The 19209-nt window shown below is 30.2% G+C and overlaps 3 protein-coding genes across 3 annotated transcripts; all 3 read right to left on the minus strand.

Moving 5' to 3' along the window:
• Nucleotides 1–1651: 1651 nt before the first annotated feature.
• On the minus strand, nt 1652–8715 carry LOC112705239 (aluminum-activated malate transporter 2-like). The gene is made up of 7 exons (XM_025756078.1): nt 8654–8715; nt 8096–8339; nt 3304–3421; nt 2951–3223; nt 2401–2510; nt 2171–2311; nt 1652–2077 (listed from the first exon to the last, which is right to left on the minus strand). Exons 1-7 carry the CDS (start codon nt 8713–8715, stop codon nt 1652–1654), a joined length of 1374 nt encoding a protein of 457 aa, XP_025611863.1.
• Nucleotides 8716–10067: 1352 nt separating this feature from the next.
• LOC140174594 (serine acetyltransferase 3, mitochondrial-like) lies at nt 10068–11085 on the minus strand. The gene has a single exon (XM_072200093.1). The coding sequence runs from the start codon at nt 10912–10914 to the stop codon at nt 10213–10215; it is 702 nt and encodes a 233-aa protein (XP_072056194.1). The 5' UTR covers nt 10915–11085; the 3' UTR covers nt 10068–10212.
• A 1650-nt stretch (nt 11086–12735) lies between these two features.
• Nucleotides 12736–16198, minus strand: LOC112705240 (uncharacterized). Its single transcript, XM_025756079.3, has one exon. It carries the CDS (start codon nt 16088–16090, stop codon nt 12905–12907), a length of 3186 nt encoding a protein of 1061 aa, XP_025611864.3. The 5' UTR covers nt 16091–16198; the 3' UTR covers nt 12736–12904.
• Nucleotides 16199–19209: the final 3011 nt, after the last annotated feature.

The following is a 19209-nucleotide window of genomic DNA, read 5'->3' on the forward strand; positions in this document are numbered from 1 at the left end:
ATTTGTTAATATTATTAATGTAATTTTATTGAAATATATGGTACTCAATTTTTATTTTTTCCCATGCATGAATTGAATAAGAAGTTTTAAAAATTTTAAAGGCAAATAACAAGTGATTGATCCATTTGGCAGAAAGGTAGACGAAAATCGGTATTTGCACTAAAGTTAGATTTTTTTTTTTTTATTGATACTCTATCTTATAAAAAAAAAAAAGATCAACGCAAAGGACACACATTATGACCCAAAATAAAAAAAAAAAATAAAAGAATCTCCATTAGCGTATGGCTTGGGAGTGTGTTGACCAATGTAGGCCAACGTGTAAAACTATGTGTTATGATTTATGAAAACAAATTATTGATTATTGTCCAATAATCAAAGAGATTTAAATTGGACCACCAATTCAAGCCCTTCTCTTTCCTTGTCTGAATAATGACATTATTGAAAGATGCTTGTTTTTAGATTAATTAAAGAAGTTCATATTTTTAGGGACGGAATCCTCCTGGGATATCTGTCACTTTTGGGCATCAAAATAGGTTAAATTTATCCAACCAATTCGATTATCCATTTAAATACACAAATCTTTGTTTAAAAATTTAAATATTTTTTAATTTTAAATTAGATAAATTGAATATGATTAATCTGAAAAAATAGTAGATTAAACAAGTCGGTTTATAGACTAAACAAGCCGTTTATTTAATTTTTTTATATTTTATAAAAATAATCACTTTTTCTTAAATTTGAAATACAATAAAATTTAAGAATACCTCATGCAAACAGATATCACACATCAATAAAAAGCTGGTCGCAATGTCTAATTGACTTAGGCTTGTGTTTTGATGCAATATTTTGGCACCACGTTTTTGGTTACATTATCGCGGCAATTTTACTCACTTTGGGCACTGAAATAAACTCTTTAACTTTTTTTTCGGCCTTTATTTATAGATACGAAACACTTAGACAAAAACATAAAATTATATTTAATAGATAAAATATAGACAAAAATATTAAGATATTAATAAAACATACCATTTATTTTTTAATTTTTTATTATTTTTATCAAATTTTTTATAATTATATATTTTTTTTATTTGTGTATAAAAAAATAAGAATAAATTAAACTTTTATAATTTATTCTAATTTACGATGAAACAAAATATAAGAACATTAATTTTTATGTTTTTGTCTTTAATATCTTATTTTTATTATTCTCTTATTCTATTTACAGAACAAAATACAGTCTTTTAAACAAATAAAATATTAGGCCCATAAATCACAAAAAAAAAAAAGATTAGTTGAGTTGATTCAGAAAAAAAATTGACAAAAGAAGCTGAAGATTCTAGAAAATTGTTTTCAATCAATTAATCTGGAAATTAAATACGAATATAGTTGTTATTCACAATGACTTCAGTAAATGATGAAAAACATTGAGTATGTAAATTAAATAAACAATTTTCTGGTCATCCAAAATAAGTCTTAAGAAAGAGTAGCCAAAATATAAGCATCAGTTTTTTTTTTTTTTTTTGTGCAAATTTTGATCCAAGACAAGTTCCCTATTAATAAGTTTATTTCCATTTTACAAACCCACATTTAACAGATTGATTAATTTATTGTTAACTAAGGATTTATTGTATGTTAACACAAGGGAGGCTAGCTAGTTGATTGTAATAACATGATGAACTCCAATGTTCTTCTCTTGGTCCCCATGGCACGGTTCATCAAGATGAGGAGGACAATTTGGTGCAACTTTATTATCTTTTTTCTTGAATTTTCCTTGGATGGATAATTCATGTATTGACTCAGCCAGTTTCTCAGTGCAAGAAACCACATCAAACAGCAAATAAGTCACAATCATAAGAGGAATATCCTCAAACAGATTGGTTCCTTCCCATAACCCTGATTTGAGAATGGACTTGAGGTTCATTGCAACAATCTTAGATTTCTCAATGCTAGGGTTTGCAGCATATGATAGTGAAATCTTTTTTTGGATTGACACTGATAATTCCTTTAGACCTTTTCCTGTTTCTTTGCTTATTTGGATGCATGCCTCTTCCACTTTCTTTTTTGTTTCTGATGGACTCTATATAAAACGTAAGCATTTAAAATTATTTTTACAATGTCAACTAATCACATTTAAAAAGTTTATTATTGTTACTAATTGTAATTTTAGTACCTTGGTATAATCAAGGAAGTCAACAAGAGAATCAATGAGGTGGGCACATTGCCTTAATAAGCTTCCAATTTTCAAATATTGTTTCCAAGGATGACCATATCTGAAAGGACCATGGCACGGTTCCCACCTTGCAAAATTCACCTTCAAAATATATAATAAATCAAATTATTACATTAATATATAATAAGGTTGTTAATAATTTCGTGAGTCTAGAATATTATTATTCTTACCAAGCTTTCTTCAATTTGCTTTGAATTAAGAACACTTTTATATGCTTGAAGCTTTGCCTTATTATTAGATTCTTCACCATCTGATGTCCCAAAATATTCATCTCCAAATCCTGCAATATAAATTTGTATTTCATTACGAAAATATTCCAGCTATTTCACATAATAAACAACATATAATATAAAATAGATTTAATCATTCTGTTCGTCCTTATAATTTCATCAAATTTTTTATCAATTAAGTTTTTATACTTTTTTTAATTGTTGGATCTCTACATTATTTTTAATTTTATAATCTTTTCATTCAAAAATGCTAAAATTAACCGAATATTTCTTCTAAAATACATGCAGTCAAAGATCTAGTTAAATTTTTAATTATGAATACTTTTAATTTGTAAAAAGATATTCAGTTAACTCTAATATTTTTTACACTAATTATAAAACTAAAAATAATGTAAGAATTTAAAAAAATTATAAAAACCTAACAGAATAATTAAACTTATAGTAACTTCAATTAAAATTGAATGATATTATATGTACTAGGTAGAAGTACCTTCAATAGAGTCTCCTAATTTGTGAAGATTCTTTGACACTAGCTTGTGAAGATCATCACCTGCCCAAATGGGGTATACAAAAATGCACACCAATACAGAAATTAAAACACCTGCGAAAATTGTGATTACTCGTTTTTTCACTGTATCTAATAAATCTTCGTCTCGATAGCTAGGTACAGATACCATGCAGAATGTTAAGATAAACACTAAGAATCCATAATCATATCTTGCTTTCACTTGAGATAAAAACCGCATATATGTCACTCCTGCAACTGCATATATTCAATTTTCACATTAATCAAACAATTTTTATATAATATTCAATTGATAAGGCAAATTTAATATATATTACCTATGATAAAAATTAGGGTTCCAAGAAGTAATGGCTCCACAATGTGCCCTCCCATTATTGAATTAACCAAGTGATAACATATATCGTACACATTTTTAATATAAAAAATATATTTTTTCTAAGTAATGCTACATGAAATTTAAAATCTGCAGTCAAAATTAACTGTTAATATAAAATACAAGTTAAAATATAAAATATATATTAAAAATAAATTAAAATATATGTATTTATATATATAAATATATGATGATTAATTTTAATATATAAGTAGCATTTTTTATCTTTTATACATCTAATGCATGATAAATGACAGATTAAAAATATCACGAATTTTTTATTTTTTATTTTTATTCAATATTTATGAGTTTTAACTAATTTTTAAGAGATTTTGTTTTTCTAAGATTTTGTTAATAAAATTCATATTTATAAAGCTTTTAGTTTATTGTGTTCTTGTATATCTAACTAATAAATATTTATAAGAACATTTGTTAAGATTATTAATGTAAATTTATTCTTTGTAGTACAATTTTTTTTTCAATGCATGAATTGAATAAAAAGTTTTAAAAATTTTCTCTCTTATATTTATCCTAATTTTTTTTAACTGTTTATTGAAGGTATTATTAATGGCCGCAATTAGAACTGCCACTAAGTAGGTGATATTATATTACTAAAGTCAGAGTAGTGAATAAATTCAAAATAAAAATGATTAAATGTATAGTACTGTAACTTGTTTATCTCTATACGAAAGTATTAATTAATTAACATATTTTCTTGATGAGTATGAATTAAGTATTTAGATTAGGATTAACTACTGTTCTTTAATTTCTGGGGGTGCAGTATCGTATTCATACTTGCATGTACGTATGTGTATTCCTGCTGTGGATTGTGTCAACTTGCATCGTTATTAATTAGAACTACAAATTTAAGCATGCGTTGAAATATTTTGTAGACGTAGCCAATTTTGTTTTTTACTTATTTCAAGGAGGCCAAAATGTGGCTCCGTACGAAACCATAATCTACCGTAACTCATCACCATTACTGGGTTTAAAGCTGTCATGTGATCTTTCCCTTTCAACTTGTTCTATATTTGTTATTTTAAAGAGTGTTTTGGATAGAATTTTTAAATTTTACAAAATTTAAAAGGTTATATAATTAAGTTGTTAAAAGTTAAGTATATTTGATTTTTAACAACTATATTTTATACACATAAAAATTATTATATATAATACATTTTAAAGTATATATTAGTTGATTTGGTGTTTGATTTATTTTTAAATATTTATTTCTGTATGTAATAAAAGAATTATATGTGTGACAAGTTTGATATCAAATTAAATTTTATTTATCATCAATCAAATTTAAGCTTAAAAAGAAGAAAATAATGAAGCTATTTTGATAATTTTTTTACAAGGAAAATTTAAATTGTTTATTTTGAATTAGACAAAATATCTCATACAAATACTTAGTAATTTTAAACTTATTTGTATTAATATTTAAGCAAAACAATTTAATTTAATAAAATTAAAATACTCATAAAGAATATTTTTCCACTTCCAAGCCAAGTATTTTATCCAAATTTTAGTAAAAACAATGTACCAAAGTTACGTTTGGTTTTAAACAATTTCTCTCTCTTCTGACTTTGTTGTATTTATTAGCATTTAATCTTGGCAAAAATCTTTTGGTGCTAATAAATAGCATAGCCGCCATTGTTACAAACTTATCTGGAGTGGATAGTTTTCGTTTTCCGTTGGCTTCTTCTAATATTTAGCTGGCACTGGCTTAAGGATTTTGCTGTTATTACTAGTCTATTAATAAAAAATCATCCACAAACACGTGCTTTATAGAATCATCCCTCTAAATACATTACACTTGAGAATGCTAGTTAAGAAATTAATTTAATGTGTTTCGATGAATTATCCCGGTTTGCACTATTTTATTAAAACCGAACCAATAATCAAACCGATTAAGTTATTAAATAATTGAGTTATTAGTTTAACCAATAACTTACACGTTAATAAACCGATTAATTTCGTCATAATTAAATAATTATATAAAATGTTAGGAGATTGCTATAGTGTTTAAAAGTGTTTGTCTAACTTATTAAAAATGATTTAAAATTAATATTTAATTTTAAAAATATAAAAGTAAATAATTATTAAATATTAAAAAATTACCATAAAAGGTAAGTTATGTAAAAGTTAAGCATCAAGTAGTTATAGACACCATAGAATTCACCAAAATTTTATTATTATTTTTTAATTTTATTTTTATATTTCAATCATTTATTATATTATTATATACTTATAAGTATTTATTAAAAAGATATATTGTGATGAATAATTTTTTTATTTTCTTAATTTGTATATAATTAAAAATATAATTAATTTAATATTTAAGAACGAGTGATAAAAGTTAAAATGAAATTAAATTAGTAATGAAAATGTTATAAGCGAGGTTACGAGAACTGGACCAATGAATGAACCGATAAAACGACTGATTCATTGATTTAATGGTCTGATCGGAGTTTAACCAGTTTAATTAAATATTAAATAAAATTATAAAAAATTCTATATATAATTTCAAATATTTAAATTTAATAATTTTTAACCTAATAAAATTTAAAATTTTACAATTTCACATAATAACTATAATTTTATTGAATGAAACAAATTTTGTTATTTCATTCACCGATAACTATTAAGATATGAAAGCATATAGCAATTTCAATGTATAATAAATCAGCATTAGTATATGAAAGCATATAACCAATTTGGAATTGTTAGACATCATTAAAATTAACACACAAAATTAGAAAATAAAAAAACCAGTAATAATATTATTATAACAAAATATAACAAATCAAGAATAATAAAAAATAAACGAAATCTCAGTAATTCAGAATCAGTAATTTAACCCATAAACTTAATTAGTATTATTAACAACAAATCAATAATACAAAACAAGTAAAAAGTCAAAATCAAATTCAAGAAACAGTATTTAATGTTGAATGCTAACTAGAAGAAGGGATAGAGAGATATCAGAAAACTATGAAACAATATTATTATGACAATCTCAGCAACTTAGAATAATCAGAAATTGACAAAATCTCAGTAACTCAGAATCAGTGAACTAATCCAACAACTCAATTAGTATTATTAACAACAGATCAACAGTACAAAACAAGCAAAATCAAATTCAAAAAATAGTGTTTAATGCTTACTAGAGGAAGGGGCAGAGAGATAAAAAGCGAGCTTGACGACGACAAAGAAAGAGTTTGACGGTAATAGCGAGGAGAAGAGAGAGCTCAACGGCGATGAGGAGAAGAGAGAACTCGACGGCAACAGCGAAGAGAAGATAGAGCTCGAAAACGACGACGACAGAATCTCCAACCTTGCTTCCCATGACGAGATGACGCCGAAGACGCTGACGAACATAGAGAGAGAGCTCGGCGATGACAACAACTTGGTGCTGTGGTGCTATGGGGGCTGCAATGGGCGGTGGCTGCAGTCTATGGGGCTGGGGGCCTAGGGTTTTTTTTCTTTGCCTTTCAATTTTCAGAGAGGATAGGAGATGAGTTGGGACCTGGGAGCACTGGTTCCTTTCAGGTAGTTATTTAGGGGTTTTTTTTATAAAAGTCAAAACGACGTTGTTTTGGAGGCCTTCACCAAATCGAAAGACCTCTAAAATATCGACCAGTTTCGCCAATTCATCAGTTAATTGTTGATTCAATTGATTTTTTGACCGATTTTTTGTTAGACGGTTCTTGAAGCTAACAAAACTGTCCTAGTGACTAGTTCTTGATTAATCCAATTGAACTGGCCGATTCGATTCGATTTTTAAAACTATGGTTATAAGGTATTAATATATATAGTAATTAGCATATATATAAAGTATTAAACAGCAAGGTAGCCTAATAGCAATGTTAGTTGCTTATAATACTAGTTTGTACGGTCCACATTTCTATCTTAATTGATTATATTGTCAGTTTACTAATTTTTCAATCAAATCAACTCATCCGATCCGATTCTAATAACTATGTTTATTTTTCTATTCATTTGTATACTAAATTACTAATTAAGAAATGAAAAATAAAACTTTGGTTACAAAATTATTTATGAAAATAATTCTATTGAATAACTTAATTATAGGATAAATATAGTATATATTATTGTTTATTGCACTTAATATTATATTGTTTAAAGATGAAAAAAAAGTATTTAGTATATAAATATTGAATTAAAATAAATGCAAGTGATTTACTTATTTTGTTTAGATGGTATGATATATGATTTACACATATCGTTATACTATGTTTTTTCGATTTTTTGTTTGTTTGTCTTATAAATATTTTGAAAAAAAATCTAAAATAAGCTTTGTAAAATTGAAAAGTAAAAAATCAATATAAAATTGGTAACTTCTATTATATTTAAACCTTATTATCTTAATTAGTCAACCAAAAAAAAACTTATTATCTTGATTTTAAGTAATGTTGTGAAAATTGGTTCGAATCGAACGGTCGAACTGCGAACTGCTATCAAATACGATTTGAATAAATTAAAAGACAAAATCGCTACATTTGAAAACCGATGTTGGATCGTTGAACTGGTTGGGAACCGGTCGGTCGAACCGAACCATGACCTGGCCGATTTTTGAATCTTAACAAAAATGCTGCGTTTCGTCATGCAGGGATGGGCAACCCTAAGTTCCCTAACCCCTCTTCTCTCTAGTCTTCGGCCTCCACAACGCGAAGCAGCAGTCCAGAGTCTAGACTCTAGCTCCAATTCGTCTCAACCTCATCGAAGCCGCCGGTGCAAGTCCATCCAGCCACCGCCGCCGTCCCAACTTCGAGCTTTGAAGGCAACGACGCAACGTCCGTCCAGCTACCGCCGTTTGAGCTTTGAAAATTGAAGCCACCATCGCCGATCTTGCCTCCTGCCTCCGTCGCGCAGCCATTTCCCGTCGGTGCCAGCTCTGTTCCAGACCACCATGTCGGCCACTGTCTTCCGAGCCACTTCCACACCACCTCCAGCTCTGCCCTGTTCCAGCATTTCAGGATCCAGCTTCTAGTCCTAGGTATTAATTTTTTTTGTAATAATAAATGTTGAATAATTGGTTTTTGTTGCTTTGTTGCTGCTTATTTAAATTTTTGAATGTGATTGCGAAGGAAAATCAAATAATTAATTTTGTGTTGTTGAAATTATTGCTAAAAATGAATTTGATACTCTGTTGCTACTTTTTTTAATTACTGAATGTGAAATGGTGAAGGGAAATCAAATAATTGATTTTGTGTTGTTGAAATTATTGCGAAAAATGGATTTATTACTCTGTAGCTGTTATTGGAGCCATTCACACAACCACTTTGGCTAAGCTCTCTGCTAAAAGCCAAAAAGCTCTTTCTCCAGCAGGCAACATTGTTGAACAGGTCAATAATATACCAAAGTATTAATCTTGGGAGCTTCTTTTAACTTTTTTTCATCTGGGGTGGTGTTGTAATTGTTGTTGATGTTGTTGAGGCTTTTTTGGTGCAGATTATTGTTCAAATCAGAGTGATGTTGGGCTGTTGGCATTTGTTGGGAAGAATAGAGCAATGCAAGGTTACTCATCTGCACTGAGGACTGCTCAGCAGCGACTCCAAAAAGAGCACGGTTGTGTCCCTCATAGAGAGATTCTATGACCCTTCATTAGGTAAACTTAAAAGTTACAATTTTTCACTTAATTGAGTGATTGCTAAGTGAAGTTGCATTCATCGGGTAAACTTAAAAGTTACAATTCTTATTTAATTTGAGTGATGGCTAAGTAAAGTTGCATTCTTGTTTAGTATGTAGTTTACTTGCTTGTCAAAAAATCTAAAACTGAAGTTATGCATATATTAATCAAAGGCCATATGATATAGTATAGTATGTTATGTGACACTAATTAATTGAAGAAATTGTATGTAGGATAAATTTTGCTAAATGGGAATGATGTTAAGAGTTTGAAATTAAAATGGTTGAGACAACAAATAGGACTAGTTAGCCAAGAACTGGCTTTGTTTGCGATAACAATTAGAGAAAACATGCTCTTAGAAAGATTTGATGCTGACCAAGTTGAGATTGAAGAAGCTACAAGAGTAGCCAATGCTCATTCTTTCATTATCAAACTTCCAGAGGGTTATGAAACACAAGTCAGCCAATATAGAGTTTCAATTTCTATTCCGATTTATTGGAATCAGAATTGTAATTTTTTGTATCATTGAAAATCTAGATGATGACTTGTAATTCTATGTTTAATTTTAGTTTTATAGTATACTTTGATAAGATCATATGGCTTTGATCAATAACATTTTATGTAGTGTTTTAAATTTGGAAGATAATTTAAGATTTATATTAAATTATAATTATATTTTAAAATGTTTATTTATAATTTATTTATTATTTTATATTTTTATTCTGAAACTATTTTTAGGGGTGTTCAAATCCAAACCAATCCAAATTAAACCGCTCATCCAATCCAATTTAAACTGAAAACCGATTAAAACCGCACTAATTCAGATTTGATTGGATCTTATTTTTTGCAAGGTTCGAAAAACCAGACCGGTCATCAAACCGCTCTAGTTACTGGTTCACTGGTTCATTGGTCCAACCGGTTTAACCAGTGGTTCAACCGGAAAAATCGTTTCAGAATAAAATAATAAATAAATTATATATAAACATCATAAAATATAATTATAGTCTAATATAAATCTTAAATATCTTTCAAATTTAAAACATATGAAATGTCAACCAAATCCATATGATCTTATCAAAATACAAAGTTAAATAGTGAAAAGAGCAATGGTGTAAACAGCAACAATACAACTAGAAATAATCATTAATCACTCCTAAATTAATTCAAAACAGTAGCATAACAAATAATCACCCCTAAATTAATTCAAAACAGCAGCATAACAAAATCACTAACAACAGTAGTCCTAGGAGGAACATCCTTAATCACCACAGAACCAGCACCAATCTTAGCACATTCACCAACCTTAATGTTCCCCAAAATACAAGTCCATGCACCAATCAAAATTCCATCACCAATCTTTGGATGTCTATCACCAGAAGCTTTACCAGTTCCACCCAAAGTCACACTATGCAAAATTGACACATTGTTACCAATCACTGTAGTTTCACCAACCACTAATCCAGTTACATGATCAAGCAGAATCTCGCTTCCAATCTTAGCACTGGGATGAATACCAACCGCGAAAACCTTGGAAACTCGGTTCTGGATCATAAATGCCAAGACTTTTCTTCCTTGAAGCCATAGCTTATGGGCAACTCTATGAGATTGGCATGCTAAGAAGCCTTTGAAGTTCAAGAAGCAATGCACATGGCTTATGCAAGCAGGGTCTCTTTCTTTAACTGCTTTAAGATCATCCTTCACAGAATCCATGATTTCTTGGTCAGATTTCAAGATCCCAACAAAAAGATCAAAGAGTGTGCTACTTGGAAGGCTTGCACTGCTTAATCTGTTAGCGAGGTAATTGGCCAAAGCAGATTCCAATGAATCATGAGACAGAATTGAGGATTGGTAGTAACTATTCAGAATAGGTTCCTTATTTACATCAATTTCAGCCTCTTCCTTCATCTTCGGCCATAGATCCACAGCTTCATTTTCTTGAACTTCCTCAACAAAAGTAGGGGCAGTCTGAAGAGTTTTCACCTGGTACTTGCAAACACCATCAGTGAAATTGTTTTTGAAGATTTTTGACCCCTTGAATTATTTTTGACACCATCAGTTGCTTCTTGATTAATACTATTTTCCATAACTGAAATTAATAACACCCACAACACAATGAAATTAAAAACAGCCACAACACAATGAAAATTAACAGCATGAAAATTAACCATGTTCTTAACATAAAGCAGAGGAACGAAGAACGAAGAAGATGAACAGAGGAAGTTTACAGAAATTGAATAGAAATCGAAGTTCACAGAAAAAAGAACAGAAATCTAAGTTCACAGAGGAAGTTCACAGAGTATCAACTTCATGTTTCTTCATGTTTCTTATAATAAAGAAGATGAGCAGAGGACTAGTCACTCACCTGGGGTCGATGGAGGGCTATTGGTGTTGAGGACCACGCGACAATGAAGACGATGAGAGGGCTACTGGTGTTGAGAAGATGAAGACGATGGAGATGGAGGGCTACTGGGGAGGGAACCAGGTGATGATGGAGGGCTACTGGAGCTGAGGACCAGGCGACGGCGGTGGCGCTGACAACCTGAGACCGCGGCGATGATGGAGGGCAACTGGGCGGCTAGGGTTCAGACTTCAGAGGGCGGCTAGGGTTCACTCACTGTGAGACTGAGAGTGAGATGAATCATGAATGAATGGGGGTCGGGGGAAGAAGGGGGGTGGGGTGCTCCGCGAGCGGGTCGGGTCGGGTTAAATTTTTTAATTTTTTTTAAACAATAAAAACGGTGTCGTTTAGCAAAACCAGCCTGTCACTGGCCTGCCGATTTTTGGCCAGTTCACCGGTTTTCCAGCAGTTCTTCCTACTGCGGTTTTTAAAGGAGGACCGGACCGTTTGTATAGTCGGTTCGCAGTTAAACCGGTCGAACCGGCCGGTCCGGTTCGATTTTCAGAACCTTATTTTTTGCAAACCGCTGGATTGGATCGGAATTCGGATATACTTTTCACAACCGATGCAATCCAATCCAAACCGCACAATGTATTATAATATTATTATTTTATTATTATGTTTACAATTATACTTATAACATATTCAATTTGTTATACATTTTTATATTTTTCATGGATTATTATTATTTAATAGATATTTTATGTTCAAAATGTAATTTATTTCTTTATTTTAACTAACCTATAATTTTATTTCTATTGTTATATTATCGTTGATTTTTTAAGATATTGTTAAGACTTGTTATGTCATTGTTGGTTATTTGAAATTTGATGTTGAGACTTGTTATATATATTTAATTTTTTAATTTACAAAATCGCAAATCCAATCCAATCCAAACTGCTTGAAATTGGATCGGATCGGATCGGATTTTTTTAAAAATCATCCAATCCAAACCGCACCGCAAGTAAACATAGTGTTCGGATTGGATGAGTTTTTTACTCAAAATCGATCCAAACCGCACCGCGAACACCCCTAACTATTTTTTCAGTTGAATTACGATTGGACTGGTTGGATCCGTAAACCAGTGAATTAATAACTAAAGTGGTTTGATGATCGATTCGGTTCTCAGAACCTTGATTTTAAGTGGTTTAGTCTTTCACTCTTTCACTTTTTCTATTTTCCATTTTTTATTTAAAAATGAGCTACCAAAAACAAAAGTAGCCCATTTCGCATTTTAAAACCCAAAAAATTCTGTCACAGAAGATCGCCCCTGATATTGGGCCTTGGTATAAAAGTCCAACGCTAATAAGGATAATTCCAAAATAAAGTAGTAAAAAATATGCTATATTATTTCCCCAACAGAATTTGTTTTTGGTGTCTACCCGACAGATTTAAATACAGAGATATCCAAGACCCAAAAAAAAAAAAAAAGAAATCACTCTCGATTAGGCTTTATTTCCCAGACATGTTAATAAAAAGGAAAATAAAATAACTATTCTAATTCATTCTTCTATGATTTACATGCACTCTGTTTTTGTTGTTTTTCCTTTTGACTCTCTTATTTGGTATACGGATACCTAAAAGCCTTGCAAGCCATTGTGGCTTCCCAGTGTGGAAAAGGTAACATCCTAAGAGCACTCCAACCACCACTCCACATGCATATCCCACTGCAACAAATTTCCAGCCAAATCCAAATGTTTCTTCATCCTCAAATGTCATAGATGATGAGGTATATCCGTTGTCATCATTGGCACCACTGCATGATTTTGACAAAGGGAGTCCACATAACATTGCATTTCCCACATAGGAGTCATTTTGAAATGTGTTGAATTGGCCACCTGTAGGTATAGTTCCCTCTAATTGATTTTGTGAAACATTTAAGACCGAGAGAAAATTCAAATTTATTAAGGCCAAAGGAATCTCTCCCCTGATCTGATTCCATGAGAGGTCCAGCCATTCCAAATTTCTCAAGTTACCCAAAGTTTGTGGGATGGTGCCAGTTATTCCATTATGTGAGAGATTGAGCCCTTTGAGAGAATCTAATTCTCCAATTACTTGTGGAATTTCACCCTCAAGTAAGTTATTTGACAAGTCTATAGTTGTAAAAGTCATCAATATTTTCACTAGTTCTACTGAGTGATCTTTCATGTTGACCACTATTGAAGCAAAATATGATCGATAGCCAGAATAATTGGCACTCATATATTGCAACCCAGTTTGAGTGTAATTGACATTCATCATTCCTTGAAAGTTCTTCAAGAATGATACTGGCAAGGACCCACTAAAATAGTTGTTGGAGACATCAAAAACTCTCAACTTTGGAAATGCATGTGCATCTGTAATGTTGGAGGAGTTACTGAAGGTACCATAAAATTTATTTGCTCGTAAAATGAGTACCTGTAGCTCTTGAAGCAATCCTAGCCAACTAGGAAATGTGTCCTCTATGCTATTTTCTCCAACGTCCAGAACTTGTAGTTTTGTGCAGTGGGCCAGAGACTTGGGTAACGGTCCCTCCAAGAGGTTGCCATTCAATTTTATAGTAAATAAAACATTACCTTTAGAGAAGCTTCCTGGTAAGGTTCCATAAAGGTTGTTCCTTTGCAAATCCAAAACTGTGAGAGAGGGTAAGGTTGCCAAACATTGTGGAATTGTTCCTGTCAAGTTGTTGTGAGACAAGTTGAGAATTTCAAGAGAGCTTGCATTGAATGTTTCACAGTCATTAGGAATGCTTCCACTCAAGTTGTTATTAGATAAATCAAGGAAGGTAAGATTAGCCAATCTGAAAAATCTATGGGGTATATTTCCCGTGAATTCATTAGAGCGCAGGTCTAGAAAACCAAGACTTGGATAAACCCCTAGTGCTTCTGTGATGTTTCCAGAGAAATGATTGTCATCAAGCCTTATTATAGTTAGTGTTGAACAATTTCTCAAGGACTTTGGAAAAATCCCCGAAAAGCTGTTGTTACTGACTGTCAAACCAGATAGCTTCATGCCACTGCACAAGTCAGGTGGCAGTAGTCCTGAGAAGTTGTTGTTAGAAAGATAAACAGTACTTAAATTAGGACTGTACTTCCCAAAATCTCTGGTGACGCTGCCTGACAAGTTGTTGGAGAACACAGAAAAGTATTCTAAAGCAGTTAGTTGAGCTATGCTGTTCGGCAACTCTCCCTCCAAATTATTACTGTTGGCATCAAAGAGTTCCAGTGACTTGAGGTTCCCTATTTCTCTGGGTATGGTTCCAGTGAGCTCATTCATGAAAAGATTCATCAGTTCAATGTTTGTAAGATTCGAAATTGTTGAGGGAATTGTACCAGAAAAATGGTTTTCAGAAAAGTCTAAATTTATCATTTCCCTCATGCTTCCAATCTCTTTAGGAATGGGACCAGAAAATTCATTGCCGTACAAAAAGAGGTACTCGATTTTCTTTAACAGACCAATTTCTGGGGGGACCTTTCCTGTCAACAAGTTTTGTTGGAGTTGCAGACTTATCAACTCAGTCCAATTAGAAATTAGTGAGGCAGAGAGTTGACCAGAAATGGAATTATATGATAATCCCAATTCAGAGAGCTTGGTCAAATTCGAGAACGAAATAGGCAAGGGACCTGCTAGATTATTGCTTGATAAGTCTACGTAGGTTAGATGAATGCATGAGCTAAGTTCCAAAGGGATTGAAGAGTTCAAAAAATTAATACTTAGATCAAGACGTCTTAGCTGCATGAGTTGGCCTAGGGATGATGGAATTTCCCCGCGGGCTGAAATGTTATGCAAATCCAGAATTTGAAGCCCAGCTATGAATCCTATTTCTTTGGGAATAGGACCAGTGAAGTTGTTGCCACCCATACGAAGCTCTTTGAGGTTTGAGAGCTTGGACAAGTTGGACGACAATGGTCCTTCCATCCCACAACCTGTGAGGTTCAGGTATTGAAGCTTGGCCAAATTGGTATACAATGATTCTGGTATTGTGCCATTAAAATAGTTGAAAGAGAGATCTAGAAAAGTCAAGTTGTGGCACTTCATTATGAAACTTGGGAATTCGGGAGTGAATGAATTGTAAGACAAGTCAAGGTATGTTAAGGAAGGCATGCATGAATAGTCAGACCAGTGAGTAGGAGATGCAAAGTAGTTTGCTCCAAAGTCAAGGTACCATACCTTTGGGAGACGTATGACCTGATTGGGAATAGCACCATTGAAACTGTTGTCGTAGAAGCTGAGATATTCGAGTTCCCTTAAATGTCCTATCTCATATGGCACTGTCCCTGAAAAGTTGTTGCTTCCAAAGTCCAAGAAAATGAGTTTGGAGAGGCTGCCAATTTGAGGTGGTATTGACCCAATAAAGCTGTTATCATTGAGGTCAAGGTGAGTCAGGTTTGGTAGGGAAGCAAAATCCAAGCCATGAAGGGTGCCACTGAGATCGAAACCAGAAAGGTATATCTCTGAGACACTTGTGTTTGTTGATTTGTCGCAAACAACGGCATCCCAACTACTGCAAAGGTTGTGAATATTGGAGAGGGACCATGAATTTAGAAAAGGAGTGTATAGCAGGCTGTTTTTCCATTTCACAAGGACTTCAGCTTCTGTTGTTGGAGAAGCTGTGATTTTCCGTGAAAGCAAGAACATCAATACTAACATTATATGAAAGAGAACATGATTGAGAACACAATGTGTTCTTTCAAAAGTTGCCATGTCTCACCGAATGACTTTTATGGCCTCTCTTTGTTTAAAGCTTTACTTTGAATGAGTTTAATGCTGGTTAGCTACTTAGCTTTGCTCTCTTATATTTACCATATAATCACCATTATTTATGTTAAGATTAAGACTAAGACTAGTCTCGGTAAGCTTATTTCTTTTCTGAACATATTAAAATAGCTATTTGGTATGGACCATTTGATCCCCACACGCGGTTTGTTATGTCAGTATTGGATCATAAATTCATAATTCTAAAATGATATTTAATTATATTATATAGTGTATTTTAATAAGGGTTATATTATTTAAAAATTAATTAGATAATATATAAATTATTGTTAGATTTAAATTATTTTATATTAATAAATATTTTGTATAATATTTATTTAATAATTTGTATATAATTCTATAAAATTATTCAACTTAAATATAATATAAATTAAAATATAATTTATTATTTTAAGATTTTGAATTTATTTATTTTTAAAAAAGACATAAGTTTTTTATATTAGACTTATACAAAATTACATCTTTATTTATTATTTTTATATTTATTTTAGTTGTCATATTTTGTCTTTTTATATGGTATTTTTTAGGTTGTAAATAATTTTAAAAAAATAAATGAATGAAAATAAGAAACACCAAAAATATAAGTTAGTTTTATAATTATGATATATTTGAATATACTTAAGGAGATGTGTTAAATTTGAATTTATTTGGGTTTAGAAAAAGGAATGAAAACGAAAAATACAAAAAATGTAAATGCAAAATTATGAATTAATTTTATAATAATGATATATTTGAAAGTATTTAGTAAAAAATGTGGTAAATTTAAATTTATTTGAAAGAATTTTTGTTAATTGGTACAAAAAATTAAGAAATAAATATAGTAGAGTCTTATCTAGCATGCAGAAATAGACCAAATAATATAATAATAAGAGTATTAACATGTTTAAATTGTAAAATTTTAATATTTAAAATTAAATTTTTTTATAATTATTATTATTATGACAAAAGTTACAGTACTTTATGTTTTAATTAAATAATAATTGATACAAATTTTTTTATTTTTTTATAAATATTTTACTAAAAAATGATCGATTGATTTTTGAATTTTATCAAGTAAGTAAAATTTTTTACATGACATCATTAAAAGAAAAAAATATGAATTAAATATAATATAAAAAAATTTAAATATCAACTTTTATACTATAAAAATAGAGATTCTTATTTTTTATTAAGAGAGGATCGCAAGTCTTAAATTACAGTAGTTATTTGCTTGACTTGGTCGTTTTATTTCGTGTTAATCAAGTAGCACTTTATATTTTTATCATGACCATATTTATTTACTTCTAGTGGATTGATTGGCGCCTCAATCCACATTTTTGTAAGCGGTAGTTAAATGAGAAATGAGGGTGACAGGTTTTTTATATACGTGGAACTCAAATTTATCTTCAATTTGTTTTAGAGATATCAAGAAGTGGTCACAAGTTTGAAAACGGAACACTAATTATAATTAGTAATTATTAATAAATAATAATAGGTATAGATTAATTTGTAAAATGGTATCGGACTCTTATGAAGCAAGAAATCAGTGAGGGACTAATGCAGAAGCTCCCTGTTAATACGCAAAAGCAGACAGAGAACAAAGAGAATGAAGAGTGAAGAGAATGCGGGAGATTGAGAGAACCCTGGAGCTGACTTTCATTGAGAAACGTCACACGTGTAATTCACTCTCCACAGTTTACACCATTACACAGGTATTTATATTAGTTAAATAATAAAAGAGTGGACGGATTTTATGATTTGTAATTATTAATTAATTATTATTAATATTTTTAATAATATAAAATTATTTATTTTTTTATTAATTTAGTTAAATATTAGTCAAATATTAATAAAAATATAAATTTAAAATATTTTAAAAAAAAATATAAATAGACAATAAAATATTAAATAATATGAATAATAGATATATCGGATATTTATTTTATTAAATATACGAATGGTTATTTTAATATTAAGATTTAGATAATTAATTTAGAGATATAATATATTTTTATTTAATTAATAATTATTTATATTATTTAAAATAATTATTATTTATTTAATATTTTTTTTAAATAATAAATGACTCAATACCACATCAGCAATATCTCTAACTAACTAATCCCTGTAATTAACCTAGGGCCAGCAGGACTGGATCGTTGGGTATACAAACTCTTCAATCGTATTAGGTTGAAAATTCAATCCGTAAAAAAAAATTTTCTTTAAGGGTTTTCATCACTCAACATCCATTACGCTAAAGTTACGTACTGTATGGTTGTGTTTGTTTTCGACTAACAAAAAGAAAAGACGCTCAAAATAGAATAGAATAAGATATTAATAGATAAAAATATAAAATTTTGTATTTTTGTATTCTATTTAGTGATAAATTAGAATAAATTATAAAAATTTATTTTTTTTTATTTTTTTATTTAAAAATTTGAAATAAAAAATATAATTATAAAAAAATAACAAGAATAATAAAAAAAAACATAAAAAATAAGATGTGTCCTTTGTTAGTGTCTCCGTATCTTTCCTACTAGGATGGACACAAAATATACTAATTCAGTATTCTTGGACACATTGTCTCTGTTCATATCTCCTCTATCAAATACAATTTTGTATCTTTGTATCTCTGTATCTGTAAATAAATGCAGCATATAAAACTTTTTGAAAATGCTAACTAAGAAATTAATTTAATCTGTTTCAAAAAGTAATTTCTCCGATTTAAATATAAAATACAAATAACAAAATAAAATATAAAATTTCTTATAAAATTATTTATCGAAATAATTTTATTTAATAACTTAGTTATAGTAGTTTAAATATATTATATATTATTATTTATTGCGCTTAACCACTACAAGAAATATTGTTAAAATCGACGGCTAAGTCGTTGATAATATTAAGATTTGACGGTAAAATGAACGGTGGAGGTGGTCGCTATTAAACTTATCGATTTTTCAAAATTCTAATAAAATCGACGGTATTTCTGTCTATAATATGAGTTTGAGAATTTTACCTTCTTACTAAAATCGACGCCATTTCTGTCGATATTTGATTCAATACAA

This window comes from Arachis hypogaea, chromosome 8, assembly GCF_003086295.3.
Source record: "Arachis hypogaea cultivar Tifrunner chromosome 8, arahy.Tifrunner.gnm2.J5K5, whole genome shotgun sequence".
Classification (NCBI taxonomy): Eukaryota; Viridiplantae; Streptophyta; class Magnoliopsida; order Fabales; family Fabaceae; genus Arachis; species Arachis hypogaea.

What these genes read in the sequence shown, in the direction of transcription:
- LOC112705239 (XM_025756078.1), bottom strand. Translation starts at nt 8,715, where the DNA reads ATGTTGCCTGCTGGAGAAAGAGCTTTTTGGCTTTTAGCAGAGAGCTTA. An exon ending in AGCTTAGCCAAAGTGGTTGT is followed by an intron (nt 8,340 to 8,653) that starts GTGAATGGCTCC and finishes ATGCTGGAACAG; the next exon opens with GGCAGAGCTGGAGGTGGTGT. An exon ending in ACTTCCTTGATTATACCAAG is followed by an intron (nt 2,078 to 2,170) that starts GTACTAAAATTA and finishes CGTTTTATATAG; the next exon opens with AGTCCATCAGAAACAAAAAA.
- LOC140174594 (XM_072200093.1), bottom strand. Translation starts at nt 10,914, where the DNA reads ATGAAGGAAGAGGCTGAAATTGATGTAAATAAGGAACCTATTCTGAAT.
- LOC112705240 (XM_025756079.3), bottom strand. Translation starts at nt 16,090, where the DNA reads ATGGCAACTTTTGAAAGAACACATTGTGTTCTCAATCATGTTCTCTTT.